At 49.1% G+C, this 19,876-nt stretch overlaps 1 protein-coding gene across 2 annotated transcripts in view; it reads right to left on the bottom strand.

Moving 5' to 3' along the window:
• Window positions 1-19,111, bottom strand: part of ANKRD10 (ankyrin repeat domain 10) — a 32,471-nt gene extending 13,360 nt beyond the window's left edge. For both annotated transcript variants that reach the window (XM_044913507.1, XM_044913509.1), the window contains exons 1-3: window positions 18,783-19,111; window positions 15,321-15,473; window positions 10,720-10,811 (exon numbers count right to left, since the gene is read on the bottom strand). In XM_044913507.1, the coding sequence (XP_044769442.1) occupies window positions 10,720-10,811; window positions 15,321-15,473; window positions 18,783-18,992 (455 nt within the window). In that variant the 5' untranslated portion in view covers window positions 18,993-19,111. The remainder of the gene's footprint in view (window positions 1-10,719; window positions 10,812-15,320; window positions 15,474-18,782) is intronic.
• Between the last annotated feature and the right edge of the window lie 765 nt (window positions 19,112-19,876).

The raw sequence follows: 19,876 nt of genomic DNA, 5'->3' as shown, positions 1-19,876 counted from the left end.
CACGTGACACTGTAAGTGGAGGTCTAGAAGGATGTCCTGACATCAGAGGAACTTACAGTCGGGGGAGATCTGAGAAGCCAAGTTTGTGTGTGTGTTTGACGGGGCTTTCTGGCCTGCTTAGGAAAGCCTGCAGTGTAGGACACTGCATTCGAGAGCACCTGCATGGGGGTTTCCTGGGAGCCCATCCCCGGGGCGGGGGGAGTTCTATCACCCTAAGAGTCCACACCACAGCAGCTCGCGTGGCCGGCCACGCCAACAGATGAAGGTCAGGGTCGCCTACAGCAGCCAAGACACAGACTAAGTAGGAGGTACCGGCAGAATGTGACGTGAACCATCTCAATCACACGGATACGAAAGAACCACCTGTAAACCTCCACTAGGAAATAATAAATACTCAAGGAACAAAAGCAACTCCCTGAAGTTCCCCTGAAAGACAAGAAAAATATCCTGCCCCGTGAAGTCAAGCTGCAAACCAGTGAAACAGACAGGCTGATGACTGAGAACGTGAGCACCAGACGGGGACCGGCTCTCGTGCCTGCTCTGCCGAGCGAGACCACTGGCCATGCAGCGCCACCAAATAATAACCAACGCAGAACGCGTGATGCTTGCTTCCAGGGCTAATGTTAACGCAAAAATCCACTTCAGAGTAACAACGAAACATCAGGGACAGACGGGGGTTCCTCTGTAAAGAGAACAGTAAGCCTTTCCAGCCCTCATACTCCTAAAGCTCCAACCTCAGAAATGAAAAACCTGTATATTTCTAGACAATCGCTAAACATGTCTCCACTCTTTAAAGCCTAAGATAAAGAAATGCATCCTATGTTTCAAAGAAAGGTGAAAGCCCACACTCAGTTTGGTCAGATACAAAACAGACAAAACTTGAGAATCCCAGAAACCAACAAGTTTCTTAAGAATGTAAGGCAGTTGTGTGCAGAACTAATGGGGACTCAATCTGCCATTTCGATTTCATGGCTATGAATTCTGATGAGTGTTCTTCTACAGTTGGGTATGAATTAAATGGAAAGGAAACGCCAACGTTTGGGCAGCGTGAACTACCTTAATTACATGTACATAAAATGATCATATACTTAGTTTCTGAAATCTACTACTGATACGACAACAGTAAACTAAGTGTTTAGCTGGGTGGGTTTTTTAATTTTCAGGGACTGCCCCAAGTGCCGTCATCCAGAAAGGTCTACTCTATCAAGAATGTGAACAGAGGGGGTGCCTGGGTGGCTCAGTCGTTGGGCGTCTGCCTTCAGCTCAGGTCATGATCCCAGGGTCCTGGGATCGAGCCCCGCGTCGGGCTCCCTGCTCAGCCAGGAGCCTGCTTCTCCCTCTCCCACTCTCCCTGCTTGTGTTCCCTCTCTTGCTATGTCTCTCTCTGTCAAATAAATTAAAAAAAAACTTAAAAAAAAATGTGAACAGAGTCATAGGTAGCCACATGAAAAAAAAACACATCTAATTCTTCAAAATTTGGAAAAATGAAGACCTAGCATATGCAAAGTTTATAAAATTATCACTTCTATACAGAAATACGGAGCTGCTCTCCAAAATCAGAGAACACAGAACTAAGCTGACGGTAAAGAGGACTCTTTAGATCAGAGAATGATGAAGAACAGCACACGCATTTTTAGATGGCATTCACCATCATAAACTTCACTGAGGAGAACAGAGAAGCTTAGGGAGCAGCCAACATTCTCAAGTCATGAAAGAGAAGAATTTCCGAAATATACTCAGTGCCTTCACTTTCCATTCAGAAACAGAACATCAGACTAGACTTAGGGTAGAATAGCAAGTTTACTGTTTTCCCAAGGAAATACAGCATTAGAGAAAAATAAGCAACAAACTGGGGCCGACATCTGGAGATTCTGGAGACGGCCAGCGCTTGAGTGGGGGTGTGTGCTGAGACCTGAGACCAGAAGGCAAGGTCTCCCCACAACAACGCAGTCGAACACTCGCACCTCATGAGGTATTATCTTCAAAACTAAACAGAAGGACTGTGGCCAACTCATGCTCCCCACGTGTGGACCAAACAGGGAAGAAGGATCAGTCACAGCTCAGACTGAACGGATGCTGGTTCCACACATACCTTTGCAAGACGAGAAGTCAGAGGGATCCAAAAGGGAGATCAAAACATTCTAGAAGATGTCGGGGCAAAATCTGGGACATAAGATGACTGTGGAAGAATTAATTGGGAGCTAATAATTTTGGCACTGTCCCTACAGGATTATCAGAAATGGGGACACATGCTATCTTCTCTCTGCTCCCAGTAAGCTACAGATTTCAACGTGAGCAGACCCTTGAACAAGGAGGGGCTGGGGATACCAACCCTTGTGCAGTCGTAAGCCCACATGTAACTTCTGACTCCCCAAAACTTTACCACTGAGAGCCTACTGTTGTCCTGAAGAAGCTTTACCGATAACAGAGTTGATTAACATGTATTTTGTACGTTATATGTATTATATACTGTATTCTTACCATAAAGTAAGCCAAAGGAAAAAGTGTTATTAAGGAAATCATAAGGAAAATACATTTACAGTATGTACGTATTTATAAAAAAAAAAACAAAAACCCACGTATGAATGGACATGCACAGTTCAGGCCCCCATTGTTCAAGGGTCAACTGTATATTCCTTCTCTTGTCACTAAGCACTGAATGTACACAACATACAGTTTGTACTCCTCTCGAGCCAAAGGATCTCTGAATACCTGATTCACTCACACACCAACAGGAACCCCACTCACGTACCTTCACCCCTCCATCGTCTACCCTGACAAACATCCGACTCCCTAACTCTGCTCTGCTTACACCGAAACACGGCCAAGTGGCTGGCTGCCCCGCTGCAGAGCGCACGGACAGGGCAGCTGGGGAGCACTGACCCCAGCGCCAGCGCTCTCTCTACAGAGGCCTAGATGCTATGGACTGCAGGCTCTCCAGGCCACACTCCCGCTCACGACTCAGGTCCGTCCTCTCGGCCTGAAAGCGGCCGCAGACGACACGTAAACCATACAGCATGGTGAGCTTCTAGTGAAATTTCACTCATGGACATTAAAATGAGAATTTCATGTAATTTTAACTTGTCATAAAATAATCATTCTTCTTTTGATTTTTGTTCAACCATTTAAAAGCGTACAAATCATTCTTAGGTTATGGGCCGTACAAAAACCAGCAGCAGACTAGATCTGCGGAGTCACATGTAACCAGCAGATGATACTGCTAACTAGTCCTCTAGTTTTGTAAAACTATCTGTCCATGGGTTCCTCAAAGCTGTCTTTCCAGAAATTTTATGTACTACTCAATTCAAACAAATGACTTTTAAAAAGTTGCCAAGTCGGTTAAATTGCAGAATGTTAAGTACCAAGAAAAATATCTAGGGGGAAACTACAAGCCCCAAGAGCACGTGGAAAGAAACAAGATGGTCATCCCTATTCCACTTGGGTGTTTTCTGTTAAAAGTTCTGGTGTCCTACAATCAGGCAATGTGCTTACAACGAGGGAGGTGAAAATGGCCTTTACAAGTCTAAATCCCTCAAACCACTTTTTCACTTTCACAGAGTCCCCTCTGTCAATAAGCAGAGGGGACTTTCATACGTGCTACAGAGGCTGAAAATCACCTGGGTTTCCACGTCAAGGACTAGAATAAAGGGTCATTAAATGGAATTGTTCTTGAAACCTGAACCTTTAGCAAAAGAGGCTCAGGTCTTTCAATCAATCCTTTTTCTGACTCATTCGAGCATGTTTCAATTTTGATGTCGTAAGAGCTGAAACAGTGATCCTGGTGAAAATGCACCATCAGTTTATTAAATCTTTAAACTTTTGTGTTCCAAGTTGAAATAGAAACTAAAGCTAAGCTCCCTCCCTTAGCTTTTTTTTTCCCCCTCCCTTAGCTTCCTGACAGTCAGGTGCTGTGACTGTGAACTGGAAGGGGGCAGGACGGCTCCCCATCCCTGTGCCGCACTGGGTCTGGAACAGTACTTTTTACTTTATTTATTTTAGAGAGAGGAAGACAGAGAGTGTGTGTGAGCAGGGGGAGGGGCAGGAGAGACAGAATCCCAAGCAGACGTGCGCCCCCCGCCCCCGCCGAGTGTGGAGCCCTTGTGGGGCTCGGAGCTCGATCTCATGGCCTGAGCCACAGTACTTTTTAAAGAGCCGAGCCTTCACCCTTCAGTCCGCAGACACTCGCTTAGGGCGTGCGGGGCGTGGTGGCACCACACTCATCGCTGAGCTCAGGTACGGGGCTAGGACAAATGTCAGTCTCAACTGCAGTCTACACACACTAGTCCAAAGGGAAAGTTCTAAAGCATCTAGAAGAAATTATTCAAAAATACTCTCAAAACCTGTATTTTACACGAAAACTGGGGTAGTAATGGCAGCATACACATTATTTTTAGCCAAATCTTTTAAAAAAATGTATACTCTTGAATTTAGCATCTTCAGTGGGATGCACCTGGGTGAACGCAGACTATGTGTGAAATTCACCTCTGTCCATTTCGGAAGACGAGAACCTCGTGGATGCGCTGTGAGGTCGTTTCTAAAAGCTCTCCATTCACCCGCTCTGATATCCAGCTGAAAAATCTTTGAAACTGGGCAGAGATTTTAAAAATTAGACAACCATCAACTTGGTGTTCAAACTGGGTCTCGTTTGTTGAACTTTCAAAGTCAACTGTCTTAAAAAAAAAAAAAAGAGCGGCCCGGACAGGTTTGGGGGGGGGGGGGTTACTCTGCCGCCAGCAGAGGCACCTGCGGGTTCTAGCGCCTGGGACCCCGAGACTGTGAGAGGGACCTCGGAGCAGGCCGCCCATGTCGTCTCGGGGGCCTAGGATGCTGTCCAAAGTGCAATATGGAAAAACGGAAGATCGCGATTAACCGTCACAGGATTATTTCTCCTGCTGAATGACTAGCAAAGAAACTGTTATTTTTTTAAGCTTTACTGAAGCTAATGTGTGAACACTGGGATACTGTGTTTTCTGCAGTGAAGTTCCGGACAGAATATTAAAGTGTCTTGTACCAAGGGACCCCTCCCCAAAGCACTTGTGTGGCCAGCTAGTTCTCTATTTCCACTTACAGTGTCACGCCCCTGGAATAGACGAGAAGCCGTTCTAGTAGGAACAGTTTTTTCTTTAATTTGAAAAACCACGGATCAGGAAATCACTGAAATATAATGTTTAGCATCTGAGTTGTCACATCTCCTTCAGGATGCTCTCTTTTTGTTAATGCCATGTGACAATAAAAAGATAACCACAATTTTTATATAAATAATATTTCTGTTAAAATTCTGATCTCAACTTAACTATTGTTAGTTACAAATAAAAAGTAGATATCATAAATTAGGGTAAGCAAAGCATGCAAATCTAAAGAATCTATATCTGAATTCCTAGATTAGCATTAAAACCAATCACCGCAACAAATACCTCAACAGTATGCCTCGTGTGGAGAAAGGAAGCCATACTGAGCATTCAATGCCACAACCGTAAGGTTCGGAGAGGCACCTGTGGCAGTTCTCAGCGGTTTCTATATGGAATGCTCCCCCTTTCTAGGATTACTTGAAAAAATCAAGTCAATTCGAATTACGTAGCTGTAAGACATTGACACGTGTAGGTTTTACAGATTCAGAATCTTCTCTGTGATTTAAAACGGGCAATGGTTCATGACACAGGACACTGAAATAATAAGGGATCACATATTCGCAGGCAACATCTGCATTAAAAATACACAGACACACATGGGCGCAGAGGCACGGTTAGTGAGCGCGAGCCACCGTCACGTGACCGCCTGGACCGGGGGCCGGCTCCACAACGCTGCCTTCCAACCTCCTGCAGCCACTTTCAGCATGAAGCCAATTTAAATATGTCAATACTTCAACAAAAGTTTAACAGTATGGACTAAAAACCATTCACTCACGATTCTGGTTACTTTAAAATTTGGTATGCTGTATCTCAAATACATTAGTAACTATTCCTAGATGGAAATAAGCAAATACATGGAATCGTTAAAAAAAAAAAAAGATTAAAAAAAAACATCACTAAATGTCCATTTGTACAGACAACATTAGCAAACATCTAAGATTTCTTCAGTAAAAGAAAAACACGTGTATTTTTAACCCTTTGGTATCCAAACTCTTAAATTATGAAGACTTTCTTAAATACAGTCTTCAGATAACAAGAGGAAGAAACTATTTTTTCAAGTATTTACCTGAATAAATTTGGTGCCAAGTTTTCATTTCAAGGTCAACATCACTGAGGGTAGTTTTACATTGCAACCGAACCCCAACCATGTTTGCATACGTTAAACAGAAGAGTGTCATTCAGAGGCTGATAAAAGGCTTCATGTGCTCCCAATATAATTTAGCAGAGGAAAAAGATATTTGGATTTGGAAATCATTGGCTATTTGAAAGTACTATTTAGAAAAGCGGTGATTAAACAATTATCCAAGTCTATGCTATTCAAGGTGTTATGAAACTAATCAAAATTCTAAACTAAGTGTGTCCACAGCTTTAGGGGGCTGGCTGTCCACCTCTGCTCCTGTCGGCAGGCAGAAAGAGCTTCAGTGCTACGTCGGGAAGTATCTCGTCCACCAGGCCAGCAGCTCTCCCATACAACGGGAAAAGAGCCAGCCACCAGCAAGATCGGACAAGCGTGCCGGAGTGACACTGAGGTACGTACGGGCAGCGAAACTAGGTGGGAACGCAGAGGGTCCAAAATCAGAAACTAATTCAGAGTTACAATTCTAACAAATTTCACAGACTTTTATTCTTAGGGGCAAATACGTGAAACAATGAAAAGAAACCAGAAATTTCAAACATGAATGAATGAATGGTTACCAGAGTAAGTGTGGGCTAGATTTTGCCTCGGGCAGGAGCTGCGAACAAACTCCCAACAGCAATATGACATATCCTCGTGGCACGTAGGTGCCCTAAAGGGAATTCTGCTTCCAGAGAGGGCTCTCTGGGTAAGCGCACAAGGCTGGGTCATAAATGTAACCACCAATGAGGAACCAACCTAAACCAACTCAATTTCAATTAAGAATGTCTCAAAGTTCAGTAGTGTGGATGCTTTTGCAAAATTAAAACAAAGTCTATTAAGACCACATTTTAGACTTTTGTGACTATAGCCAACTGTGCCTGTTTTCTAAATTAGGCATAAGGATTTTTTTAGAGTGAGTCACTGAACTTGCTTACATAAGGCTTATTGATGCTTCTCCAGTTATCTGATGACTGCAGTTAAGTCCTTCCCGGGATCAGCATAGGTCAGTGGGAATATACACAGCCCATTTGAAGATCTGGGTGCCACGGAATCAGTGGCTTCCACAGAAATGCTCTCCTATTGGAAGCTACGAGACTCTGCCACGACCTCATTAAACACTAACACCCGTGTGGCAGGGCACAAAATGGGCCAGCAAATCTGCCTGAAGTCCCAGCAACTGTAGTTTCGCTCTAAATCCCACTGAGTCCCTGTATTTCTACTCAGAGGCATAAAAAAGACTATTTCAATATCTGGTTGATACGGAAACGTTCACTTTACCTCTCAAGAAAACAAAGTAACCCAAATTAATTGGTGCCCAAATAGTGGAAGTAAAGATAATCCAAGGCTTGAAATCTGCAGTTTACAGTGTCAGTAGTTAAAAGGTCTTAACTATCAGTAGATAGTCAGCAAGTTTTCTTGCTTTCTCGAAAATCACAGAAGACTTCAGCTTACATTGCTACTTATTTGATCATCAAAAAGAAAAAAGAGGCAACGGCAGTTTGCAGGCTCGTCTGTGCCCCTCCTCCGATGCAAACCCCTCAGAGCAGGCAGCAATCGGTACTGGCCGCATGACAGACGGAACCGTCCCACAAGCAAACGAAGGACGGGGACAACCTCACTTTTGAGAAGTCCGTACCTGATGCGCTGGAGAAAAATGGGAACGAGAAGAGTCTGCAGAGGTTCAGGAAATTTAAAGTATGCAAACATTGAACCTGGTCACAGAATTACCACTTAATCCTACGTATTTTTACTCTTGGATGTAAACAATGGCAAATGATAATGACCATCATATAAGCCAGAAACAAAACCTCACGAGAAAAAGAAAACTTGGCACCAAAACTCAAGATGTAAAATAAGAGAAGGAAAAAAAAAACTCCATCAACATACTCACGTGTGGTGCTAGAAAATGTTACACACGGTGCCCAGCGGCTGACATGCGTTATCGTATAGACGCGGCCTATATTGGCAAGTGAGTTACACAACAAACCACTCTAGCCACAGACGCGGGGTATGCTTGCCCTCATCATTATCTACCCAGTGACCAAAAAAGCAGCAACTTAAGATTTTGGCCACTTTATGCAGCTGATACATAAAAAAAAAAAAAAAAGTAGGAATTAATAACAAAATTAATAATCACCACCAAGTGTGACAAAATACTGATACGAGACAGCTTTCAATCTCTTCACAGGAAAAGGAAAGGTTCATATTATAGCATGTAATATGAAGAATTAATAATCTGGCCCATTGTGAACTAGAAAAAACACAAATCACTTTAGGTAAGTAAATTAATACTGTGCCCCTCGATCCTCTTAAAAAAACAAAACAGAACAAAAAAGCATTTTATTTGCTAGGACTACTCTTTACCATGTGAGCAGTACAAGTAAAACAGATCTAAGTACCATAATTTGGGGGACTCAAACTATCATCTGTTGGTAGGCTAAAAGTGTTAAACTATAAAAATGTGCAGAACAGACATCAAAAAGCAATTTACAAATCAGCTTCCCAGAAAAACTGGCAATTTCTCCAGATGTTAAAACTAAATAACCACATATACAATTGATTCTTTGTGCTCCGTCTCCAGGCCAAAGACTTAGAATTTTAAGACTCGCTTTAGGCTAGTCGGCTCAGGCTAAATACTTCTTCTAAAAAACATCTCAAGGTTCAGGCAAGGGAAATCACCATAATGCAGGGTCTCGAGGGAGTGGCTCTTATACTGAGAAGGAAAAACAGACTGGCACTCGAGGCCAGGCTCAGTCACACTTGGTGGGAAAGAGACACTCGAGGGTCCTGTAACCAAGGACAGAATTGTAAACAAAAGATTCTCATTTTAGAAAGACACCTATTAAAAAAAGGATATAGAGATAAATATTTATTGGCTCAAAGGATTAAGCTATTCATTGAAACGAAGAGAACTAACATCTTAGTAATAAAACGTTCAGGGTCAATTAGACTATTGTTTAGAAAAATAAGGCATTAAAAAGGTCAACTTCTAATTATTATTTCAATAAATGACAAGCAATGTAATCATTGATTTTATATGACTCTGTATTTCATAATCAAAGCTTCTGTTATTAAAATAAAGATTTGAGTTTTTAATCTAAACACAGCTAAAAAAATGCACATATAACTTCACTTTGAAGCAAGCCATTGAGAATCATCTCAAATTATGTAATATATATTCGTATTATCCATTGTTTTTACATTACCTGAAGTGATAACTATATGAAGTCACAAGGTACCCTGCAATGTAATAGTTAATACAGGGCATATTTACAGTACTAAATTTCTATGAAAAAGATCCAAGCCCAAACTAATGACTTATCTTAATGACGTAATACTTAAATGAAACAGAAGCTAAGATCCTAGGAGCCAAATGACAGCCCCTGGTATTAGGCCTTGCAGTAATTAATCTATATGGTTTTGCTATCCAGGATCTATTTTCAATAAATTTATTATAACACAGAGTCAAAACAATGAAGTGGAAACCAAAGGGTTAAACTAGGTTAGTTTTGTGGGTTTATTTCTCCCAAAGTCTAGATTTTCACATTTCCAATTAGAACAAAGTGGTTTGTAATTAATTTTTATGAAATATTCAAGACACTCAAAACAAAAAAGCTAACATTATAGTTATTTTGGTTATTACAGCTCTATAGCTTACACTCAACATTTAGGGGTGAAAACCGCATCCATTTTGTTAATGCTGTGAACTGCAGGAGAAAAATTTTTACAATATAAATCTTTCAGAGAAAGTTAATACAAATGAATTTAATACCTAAAATAAATGTTTAATGCCATGGCTAGCTAATGACTTTTGCATATAAGACCACATCTTTAAATTAATACACTTAAATATTAATACTGTTCTATCAAACCACGAATAAACTAGCTCATGTAAACTGGACTAAAACAAGATTACAATAATGTCACCGATATCAAGAGCTCAGAGGGAGTCTAAATCTTTAATGTATATGGTTCCATTTTACAAATTATAAATCATTAAAAGTCAGAATGTGCTTTAAAACATAATGTTCTCGCATCTGCTAAAAGATGAGAAAATCACCACTTAGAAAAGCTAGCTGTCTGTCAGGATCTGGGGGCCAGGGAGGCCTGAAAAGATGTTCTAATCCAATCCAAGGCCTCATTTCAAAATGAACACTGGCAAAGTAAGTATGACGACTTGCCCGCGGTGACACAACCAGTTAGTGGCCAAGTCAACAATGCCAGGTTCCGAATGGAACAAGCTCATGGCTCTGTCCACCCTCACATGCCGTCATGGCAACAGCCTGCAGCGGCTCCCTCCGCTAGCCGTCAACCCCCACCGGAGCCCTGCCCACTAACGCCACCTGATCTACCGAGCAGAGCTACGCTCACGGAGACACCACCTGAGGACTGCTGCTTGCTCTCAGTACACGCTGCCTGTCAGCACGGTGCCCTGACTGCATGTCGGCAGGACGGATAAGCGAAGGCACTTACTCGATGTGGGCCCCGTTGGCCACCAGGGCACTGACGCAGTCCAGGCTCCCAGAGCGAGCCGCCTTGTGAATGGGGGTCTCGCCCTCACAGTCCTGAAACAACAGAAGGCGCACACGACATATCAGATCCAACAGGACTCGCACATTTCCAAGCAACATAATGGACACAGACCGTGCACCTCGTTCGTCCTGGAGACCAAACAACACAGCGAGTCAGAGCTGATGTAGAACACACACAACTGTGGCCAGAGACGCGGGAGGGAAAAGAGAAGTCGGCCATGGAACGGGCATGTTCTCCTGAATTCCTGGGTCGAGAGCAAAGAGTCGTGGGGCCTCTCCAGCAGGGACAGCACACACACTTCACATGGACGTCGGGAAATCATTTTATGCTGGATCTCAGCACAAATGCGTTGTAGATAAAACCCAGAACAATTACCCTGTAACAGGTTAAAAAGAAAAAAGGAACCAAGGCCAAGGTACAGCACACACCATCCAGCGTCTGGTCTACCCAAGAGTGCCCACATCCGCCACAGGGCGGGCCTGAGCTGAGACATCACCCGTGCCCCCCTGCACCTCGAATCTCAATTATGAGTGCGCTTTAGACAAGGAGGGTAGAGGTTAAAGGGCCAGGAATGATGAGGAAGAGGACCCGGGGCCACACACAGCCAGCTTCACCCACAGACCCTGAGAAAAGGCTGCATCAGAGCGGGATTCACACTTCAGAATAATGCTGGAAAAGGCAGAGAAAGCGAGCCGACGCGGGAAAGGACAGTGAAGAAGATGAATTAGTTTGCAGACTATGAATGGGACAAAATCTGAAATACGCTTCCATTCACGGGCTCTCTGGTTCATAAGAGGGAAAGAAAGATGCAGCAATCGAGAGGAGCAAGCCGTTTCTGTTTGAAACCCCGAGGCAGGACCTCCCGCCTGGCCCAGCAGCACCGTTCGGAGTCATCGCGCCTCCCCGTCCCTGAAAGCTGAGCCTGGCAGCAGAGCACTCCCCGTAACAAAGGGAGGGGTGGCAGCGCACTGTGCGCGGCACCCCGAGGACGGTTCATTCATAAACCGGGACACAGCCGAGCTCCTGCCCCCGCGCACCTGAGCTCACAGACAGATCCCAGGGCGTAGGCCCAAGTGAAGAGTGCTCGCTACTTCTACAGCAACACGTAACCTCAAAGACTCCAGCGTGGAGCGCAGAGAAAAGTGTGACCACTGACTGAAAGTGAGCTCAGAGGTGATGTAAAGTTCTACACAGAATAAGCCCATTTCTGAAGAAAGCAACACAGAATTCCATGTGGCCACCCAGGGAGCCATCCAGTGAACTCAGATTCTGTTTTTTTTTAAGATTTTATTTATCTATCTGAGAGAGACAGAGAATGAGAGAGAGAGCACATGAGAGGGGGGAGGGTCAGAGGGAGAAGCAGACTCCCTGCTGAGCTGGGAGCCCGACGTGGAACCCGATCCCGGGACTCCAGGATCATGACCTGAGATGAAGGCAGTCGCTTAACCAACTGAGCCACCCAGGCGCCCCAGATTCTTTTATTTTTTAATGATTATTTATCTATTAGAGAGAGGGTGAAAGAGAGAGCATGAGCAGCGGGGAGCAGCAGACGGAGAAGCAGACTCCCCGCTGAGCAGGGAGCCCCACGTGGGGCTCGATCCCAGGACCCCAGGATCATGACCTGAGCCGAAGGCAGACGCCTAACAACTGAGCCACCCATGCGCTCCTCAGATTCTTAACAAAGCAAAAACCTACCCCCATCCTCCCAAAAAAGGGGGGGGGAAGGGGGGAGACAGGAGGAATGTAATCAGGACGAGTAACACTTGCATAGCGTGGAGATTTAGGGGAGGTGGTGCCGCCCCCAACCACCCCCCCCCACAAGAAAACAAAGGTTTCTAAAGCTATCTTTGGAACAAGGAGAAATAGTCAAAGTCTGCTCTATCACTTCAAGAAGATGATGGGACAGTAACAGAGGACAGAGGAGGAAGCAAAACCAGCTCCTATGTGCGTCCTCCAAGGAGAACAGCTTCGGGCCGGAGGGGAGAACCAACACTGAAGAACACGCAGCCCAGATGTAAGATGAGGAGCCGTTTCAATTACTCACGTCTCAAGCTCAGACAAGTCACATTCCAAAAATATCAACTATTTTGTAGTATGATTCCAGAACTATTGTGGGCAAACTGAGTAATAAGGGAAAGTGGGAGCAGCGCCACAAGTCTGAAGATGGACAAGTCACCACGAATGGCAAATGCAGAAAAGTCTAGTTCTAATCTGGCTACAAGAAACTAGAGGTGGTACCAAATGTCACCAAAATTCTAGAATTCTAGACCGGTAGTAAAGAGATGACTTGTAAATCCAGGCAGAACGTGACACCCGTGGGTCGTGGCCGCAGACTGGCTGAGAATAAATCACCTGGAGACGGACTTGTGGGTAAACAAGCTCCAGACGGCCCCTCACGCCAGGTCTGTAGACCGCAAACACAGTCTCTGTTAGACTTGAGGACAATGAACTGATGACAGGAATTAATATGCCAAAAAATCGAGACTAGAAGGTGGGTGGAAACTGGAGCAGGAGCAGGAAGGCCGCGGCAGGTCCAGAAAAACGGCAGGCACACAGACGGGCTTCGGAAATCCTGGATCTGGTTCTCTAACAGTTTACGTGGGGGACGAGAAACTGTCCACTGGCAGGGAACTAACACAAGGGCTGCCGTGCCCTCCGAGGTCAGGGGGTGCCTGTCCCGGCAGGCCGGCCGCCACTCCCCACACAAGGGGGCAGCCGAGACCCTGTCAGCAACCATGCCAGGAGACCCAGGGATGCCGGGTGACAGCCTCGGACACGAGAGGGCTTGGGGGACTGCGAGGGGGGCCCAGCAGCCCCGGGTCCAGGGCAGAGGCTGGGCTGTTGTCCAACGGTATGTGGAAAAGAGCTTCTAGACTTAAAACGGTCTGAAAGGCAGCGGGGGACCACCTCTTTCGACCTCTGTAAATCAGATGCTACGTGAGAACTGAATGAAAACCACCAGAAGGGCACCTGGGGGGCTCAGGGAGGAATCTGCTTCTCCCTCTGCTCCCCCCCACCCCCGCTCGTACGCTCTCTCAAATAAATAAATAAATAAAATCTTAAAAAAAAAAAAAAAAGAAAACGAACAAAATATCTATACCGAAGTTCCATATTAGTCCTTAATCACTCCCATTCGTGGATTATCCGTATCTCATTAACAAGGGCATTGAGCACAAGGACTTGCCCCAGGCCAGGGAGCGGCACAGGGGAGGTGGAGCGTGGCACCCCCGGGTCCCGGGTGTTCTGCCAGGACAACGGGGCAGAGAGAAGGCAGCACCAGGAACGGGCAGGTGGGGACAGGCAGGCCTGGTGCAGTAATGGCGGGGGCTGCGTGGCCCCTGAACACACGGATCAAAGCGACACGCACCGCCACTCCCCTGACCCCTGTTCTAAACCACTGCCACAAACACCTGTCCTCGCTTCCTGCCTTGTAGGTGGCCAGCTGAGTGACCTGTGAGGGAGGGGCCTGGTTATCAGCAAGGGATGAATCTTGGGAAAGACAGCAAAGCAGAGAGGAAATAAAAACTGTTTTGCACATAGTAGGCCCTTGAGGATTCTTTTTTTTTTTTTTTAAAGATTTTATTTATTTATTTGAGAGAGAGAGAGAGTGAGAGAGAGAGCGCAAGAGGGGGTAGGGTTAGAGGGAGAAGCAGACTCCCCGCTGAGCAGGGAGCCCGATGTGGGACTCGATCCCGGGACTCCGGGATCATGACCTGAGCCGAAGGCAGTCGCTTAACCAACTGAGCCACCCAGGCGCCCGCCCTTGAGGATTCTTAACAGAAAAAGCAAATAAAAACAGGAGAAAGGGAAAAGAGGAAAGAAGGCATAAAGGCATCCCTACAGAGCCCCAGGCACAAGCCCCTAGACGAATCCACCCTCAGGGCAGGGTCTCCGCCCCGGGACCCCTCTGGCCAGACTATCCCGAGTCCTCTACACCCACACACGTGTCCACACAAGAGTCCCCAGGAAGCGAAACTCTCTCCCTGAGGTTTTCTTCGAGGAAGTGAAAGGAATCGTGAAAACACCCCAGAAGCTGGCGCGACTGCCCGCGCTTGCACACCCCCCCCACCCCCGGCTCCTCAGCCGCGATCGGTCAGAGGGCGCGAACTCACGCTGGTCCGCCTGCTAGTGCTGGAGAGCTGCCCCAACGGCCCCGACGAGGCCACAGCCATCCTTCTGCTAGCTTGGGTGTGTCTCAGCGCTTCGTGCGGCAAGGAAGCCGAGGCCACTGTGGGCAGGGGAGCCGGGAAACCTGGGCTCCAGGCCGGACTCCTTCAGTTACCAGCTGTGACGTGGGCAAGCCACCTCGGATCGCCGTGGATCCCGGTAAGTCAGGTAACAGGTGAAAGCACTCTCTAAACAGAACGCACCGCTCCGTGAAGGGCCTATTATCCACAAATAACTCCATACACGTAAATCCCCATTAGCCCCGAGGTTAACCTATCAAACTCTAATTAAGGCCCCCATTTAAAATTCAACACCATGTAATTATAACTGGAAAAAGAAAATAAAAACCAAGTTAATCATCGGCACTCCCTTACCGGTTTGTTAATGCTGGCTCCTGCTTGAATCAACCAGATGAGGCACTGGGGGTGGCCCCCGAAAGCAGCGATGTGGGCTGGGGTCTGTGCGTAGCGCGTAGTGGAGACGTCCAGCGTGGCTCCAGCTCTCACCAACTGGATGAGGCACTCCAACTTTGAAAACAGCAGAAGGGGGATGACACATGTGTGTCGTATGTTTTTACATGTTACACAAACAATTTCAATTCTGTGATGTAGATAAGTGGCATTTTTTGTTGCCCAGCTTTTTTTCTGTTTAAGGGAACAACAGAAGTCATTCCTTCGCAACACAAATTTTAAAAAAGCTTAAAAAGAGGGGCCCTGGGTGGCTCAGTCGTTAAGCGTCTGCCTTCGGCTCAGGTCATGATCCCAGGGTCCTGGGATCCAGCCCCGCATCGGGCACCCTGCTCCGCGGGAAGCCTGCTTCTCCCTCTCCCACTCCCCCTGCTTGTGTTCCCTCTCTCGCTGTCTCTCTCTGTCAAATAAATAAATAAAATCTTAAAAAAAAAAAACCCTTAAAGAGAGTATTTTTCCTTATCCTGGTTTTAAAAAAAAATCTGTTACACAGGAGTAGAAAGTCAAAAACACCGACGGCACACAAATTTAAACATTCTGTTTTTCCTACAACTGAAAAAGCCAAAATCAGTAAAGACTGCGATATTCAAAGACTTCTATCGCAGCTGGGTCTTGCCACTTTCACACGCCATGCTACAGAACAAAGCCAGTGACTGGTTGTTGAAAGGAGGTGCAGCCACAGTGAACGCTTCATAGAGCGTTTTCTGCTCTGCACGAGGGCACCCTGCGCACCCTCACACAGGCCGCATTCGAGGAAAGCTCAGCCAAGGCCTGCCTCCAGTCCCGATGTGCAGTGAGTGTTCACACTGTGCACGCCCCTCCAACCCCCCCCCCCCCGGGGGGGAAAAGGCCTAGGGCACACCCAAGCTCTGGCCTCCCAGGGGGCTGAAAGAGGACCACGCATGTGGCAAGACCACACTTTACAGCCGGGCACCAATTATCATCCCAGCCTGTGGCTGCAGGAGGCTCGTCACATTCCAACATACCCCACATGTGCCCACCGCGAGCCAGGCGCTGTCCCGCAAGGCCTGCTGTCCGCCGACTTACACTGTTCCACCCACATGTCCTCAGATCCTGCTCGGCCCATTTCCCCTATCGAGGCACAGGGCAGAGTTAGTGGAGAAGCTCCAAGTGCCAATGATCCTCTTCCACAGGACAGAGCTCAGAGGAAGAACAGGCGGCCACACCCCGATGTGACCCCGCATCTCTTACTCTCTGTCAGCAATTTAAGCCTTTCCTTGCTAAGGACAGGTCACTGTGATCCACATTTGTGGGAGATGGACTCTCACGCTGGGAGCACACAGATTTAACATGATCTCGGGCTTCCAGGAACTAGAATCTGGGAGTGACAGCTGATAAAGAGACACACCTTTGGTGCAATTTTGCATAACGCCGTTATTAACGTACTAGGAGAAAATGAAAGTGCCAATGGTAGTGATATAAGGCCAACAGGTTTCAAGTCCAAAAAAAAAAAAAAAAAAGAAACAAGGATCAAAATCAGCGGGTATGCCATAAGCTGTTACTTACTAAGATCAAGCAAGAGCTCCCTGGACTTAAATCTGTTACCTGTGGGTTTGCTTTAGGAAACTGGGAGAGATACGGTTCCATACGACAGCTTGTAAAAGCCAAGTGTAACTAGAGATTTTAAATAATGTTTAGTTCTCAAGGAAAAATAAGCCTCATGAAAGGTCAGGTAACGTGCAGAGTTGGCACATTTCTCGGAACACCAGCCTGAAAGATGGGAATAGTTCATTATGTGTTAAATGCCAACTTGGCTCTTGCCCAGGCCCCAGCACAGGGCAGGCTCAGATGCAGATAAAAACAGGGGAGCTGCTGGCCAGGGGGGTGGGGGTGGGGGGTGGGGGGGGTGTTGAACGGAGATCTTGGAGCCCCACTCCTGGCCTAATTTCCGCCCCAACACTGAAGGAACGAACAGCCTCTGGTTACATCTGGTGCGCAAGGTTGACCTACTACTTATGTTCCACAGGAGAGACTTCCAAAAAGTGAATTCAGGGGGGTTTTGCTTCTTACTGTTTGTGAAACATACATAACCTGAGAGGTACCGTGGTAAGCGTGTTAAAGCCTGTCCCAGCTCCTTCTAATCCCGAGAGGGAGCTGGAGGCACCCCTGGGTTGGTAAATACCCTGAATGAACACTGTAACGAGGTTCTAAGCGCCGGACAGAATGTACCAGGCTGTCCTACAATACTGTGTCATGCTCAACCGGAGGATCGATCAACAGGGAAGCCTTTTCAAAAACAGCTGTCCTTGCCTGGCAGGAGGCTGTCTGTCCCCAAAGCACGTGGGGTCCGAAGATGCTGAGGACCCGCGCTCTCAGTTACCCACGATTTAAGGGACAAAAACCCCGGAGCCAGGCGCACTGGACAGGGACGCAGAGCTTCAGGGCACGACCGCCTCGGGCGAGGTCCAGCGGAGGCGGGAGAGCGCGTTCCAGTGGCTGGGGTCTCTAAGCCCCGCCCCGCGGTCCCACCGCCCTGCCACGGCCTCCACCCGCACGAACGGGGCTCTCCGGCTGTTTGGAGCGTGCACGCTTCCCGAGACACACAAGAGCACCGACTGCTGAACGCAGCGGCAGCAGGAGAGCAACCTGTGCCTGGAAAGACACGGCACCCGGCTCTGCGAGACCCCTTCTTTCCTCAGCCGCGGCCGTACGGTCTCCCAGGGAGAGCACTGTTCAATGTCCACAAATAGGAGCCACCGTGTCAGCTGTGGAACGCGGCGGGGACCTCGTTCTAAGACAGACGAGGAGCGCGTTCCCGAATCCCTGGGAAATGGACGGCGGCGTCCTGTCCTTCCCGGATGTCCAGTGCTCCTAAGACGCGGTGGACAAGGGACGCGGCCTGCACAGGAGGGCGACCCCGACTCCGGCCGCGGGCAAGTCACCGCGCCGCGGCCGCGAGCCCAGGCCACTCTCCCGCCCGCAGCTCCCCCGCCCTCAGCGCCCGGCCTCGCAGGCCCGCGGCCGCCCAAGCAGCAGCGCCTGCGCCCCGCGAGCCCAGCCCGCCGCAGGCGCCAACTGCCTCCGCTAGGGGCGGCGCGCCCGCGAAGCCGCCGCCGTTTGAAACTTGCGCCGCCGCACATGCGCCCCGCGGCCCCTCGCGGCGCCGTCGCCGCGGGGCCCGCTTCCGCCCCGCGCTCCCGGCACACCCCGCGCCCGCCGCGGGGCCCCGGGCCGCCCGCACCGCCGCACATGCGCCCCGGACCCCTCGCTCGGGGCGCCAGAGCCGTCGACCCCGCTTCCGCCCCGCGCTCCCGGCACTCCCCGCGCCCCCCGCGCCTCAGCCCCCACCCTCCCCGGGCCACCACGGGAGAGCCGCGGAAAATGGCGCCTTAAAGCGCCCGCGCCCACCTTGCCGAAGTGCGCGGCCCAGTGCACGGGCGTCCAGCCGTAGAAGGAGTCCTCGGCGGCCAGGTGGGCGCGCGGCGTCTGCTGCAACAGCGAGCAGAGCGCGGCCAGGTCCCCGTCGCGGCAGGCGCGGTGCAGCGGGAAGCGGAGCGACAGCAGCTCCTCGCTGGAGAAGCCCGCCTCCACGCCTGCGCCCGCTCCTGCCGTCGACATGGTCCGTCACCGGAGAGCTCGGGCTAGCCGACCGAAAGGACGCGCGGTGAGGACCCGAGAGGCCGCCGCCGGAGCACAAAGGAGCGCGACTGTGGCCGCCTCGTCCCGCCGGCTGCGGAGCGGAGCGGAGCAGAGCGCGCACAGGGGGCGGGGCGGGGGCGGGGCCTGCCGCGGGCCGGTCTGAGGCCGGCGCCCGCGGACGCCGGGGGCTGGAGGCGGGGCCTGGGGCGCCGAGGGGCGGGGCCTGGCGGGGCCTTGGTTGGGGCCGGCGCTTGGAGCAGGAGGCCGGCAGGGAGCGGGGGGCGGGGTCTGGGCCGGGGGGAGCCGGCGCTGAGGCGGGGAGCAGGGGGCGGGGCTTGTGCCAGAGGCGGGGCCTAGCTGGGTGGGGCTTGGGGGCCGGCGCCTGGAGCGGGAGGCGGCGCCTGGGCCAGGGACCGGGCCTTGCGGGGCGGGGATGCGACGAACGCTTGGAGCAGGAGGCGGGGCCCGGGGCAGGAGGCGGGCCGGAGCCCGGGGAATTCCGGGAGCCGGGAGCGGCAGAGGCGGGCCCCGGGCCGGCTCTCGGCCGCGTGCCCCGTCCGGACCGCTGCCGCGCAGTGTCCCGACCGGCCCGCGGGGACACTGCCGGCGAGGCCCGAGTCCCCGCCGGGCTCCGTCCTCACGAGGCGCCCGCCTGTCGGGCAAGCTGCAGGAGCAGCCAGCAAAACACTGGAAAATCCTCGGTCAGTGACCGAGAATCATAGTTTTCTTAACAGATTTTCTAATGATAAGACTAATACGTGAAAATCAATAATTTACTATCGAGGAATAACCACTATCAACGTTTATGGGTTATTTCCTTACAGTACTTTTCTTACCATATAGTTTCATTTGTATATATTCTT

The sequence above is a fragment of the Neomonachus schauinslandi genome, chromosome 3, assembly GCF_002201575.2.
Source record: "Neomonachus schauinslandi chromosome 3, ASM220157v2, whole genome shotgun sequence".
Classification (NCBI taxonomy): domain Eukaryota; kingdom Metazoa; phylum Chordata; class Mammalia; order Carnivora; family Phocidae; genus Neomonachus; species Neomonachus schauinslandi.
The sequence above is the reverse complement of the archived record's forward strand: the minus strand, read 5'-3'. Positions and strand labels throughout refer to the sequence as shown.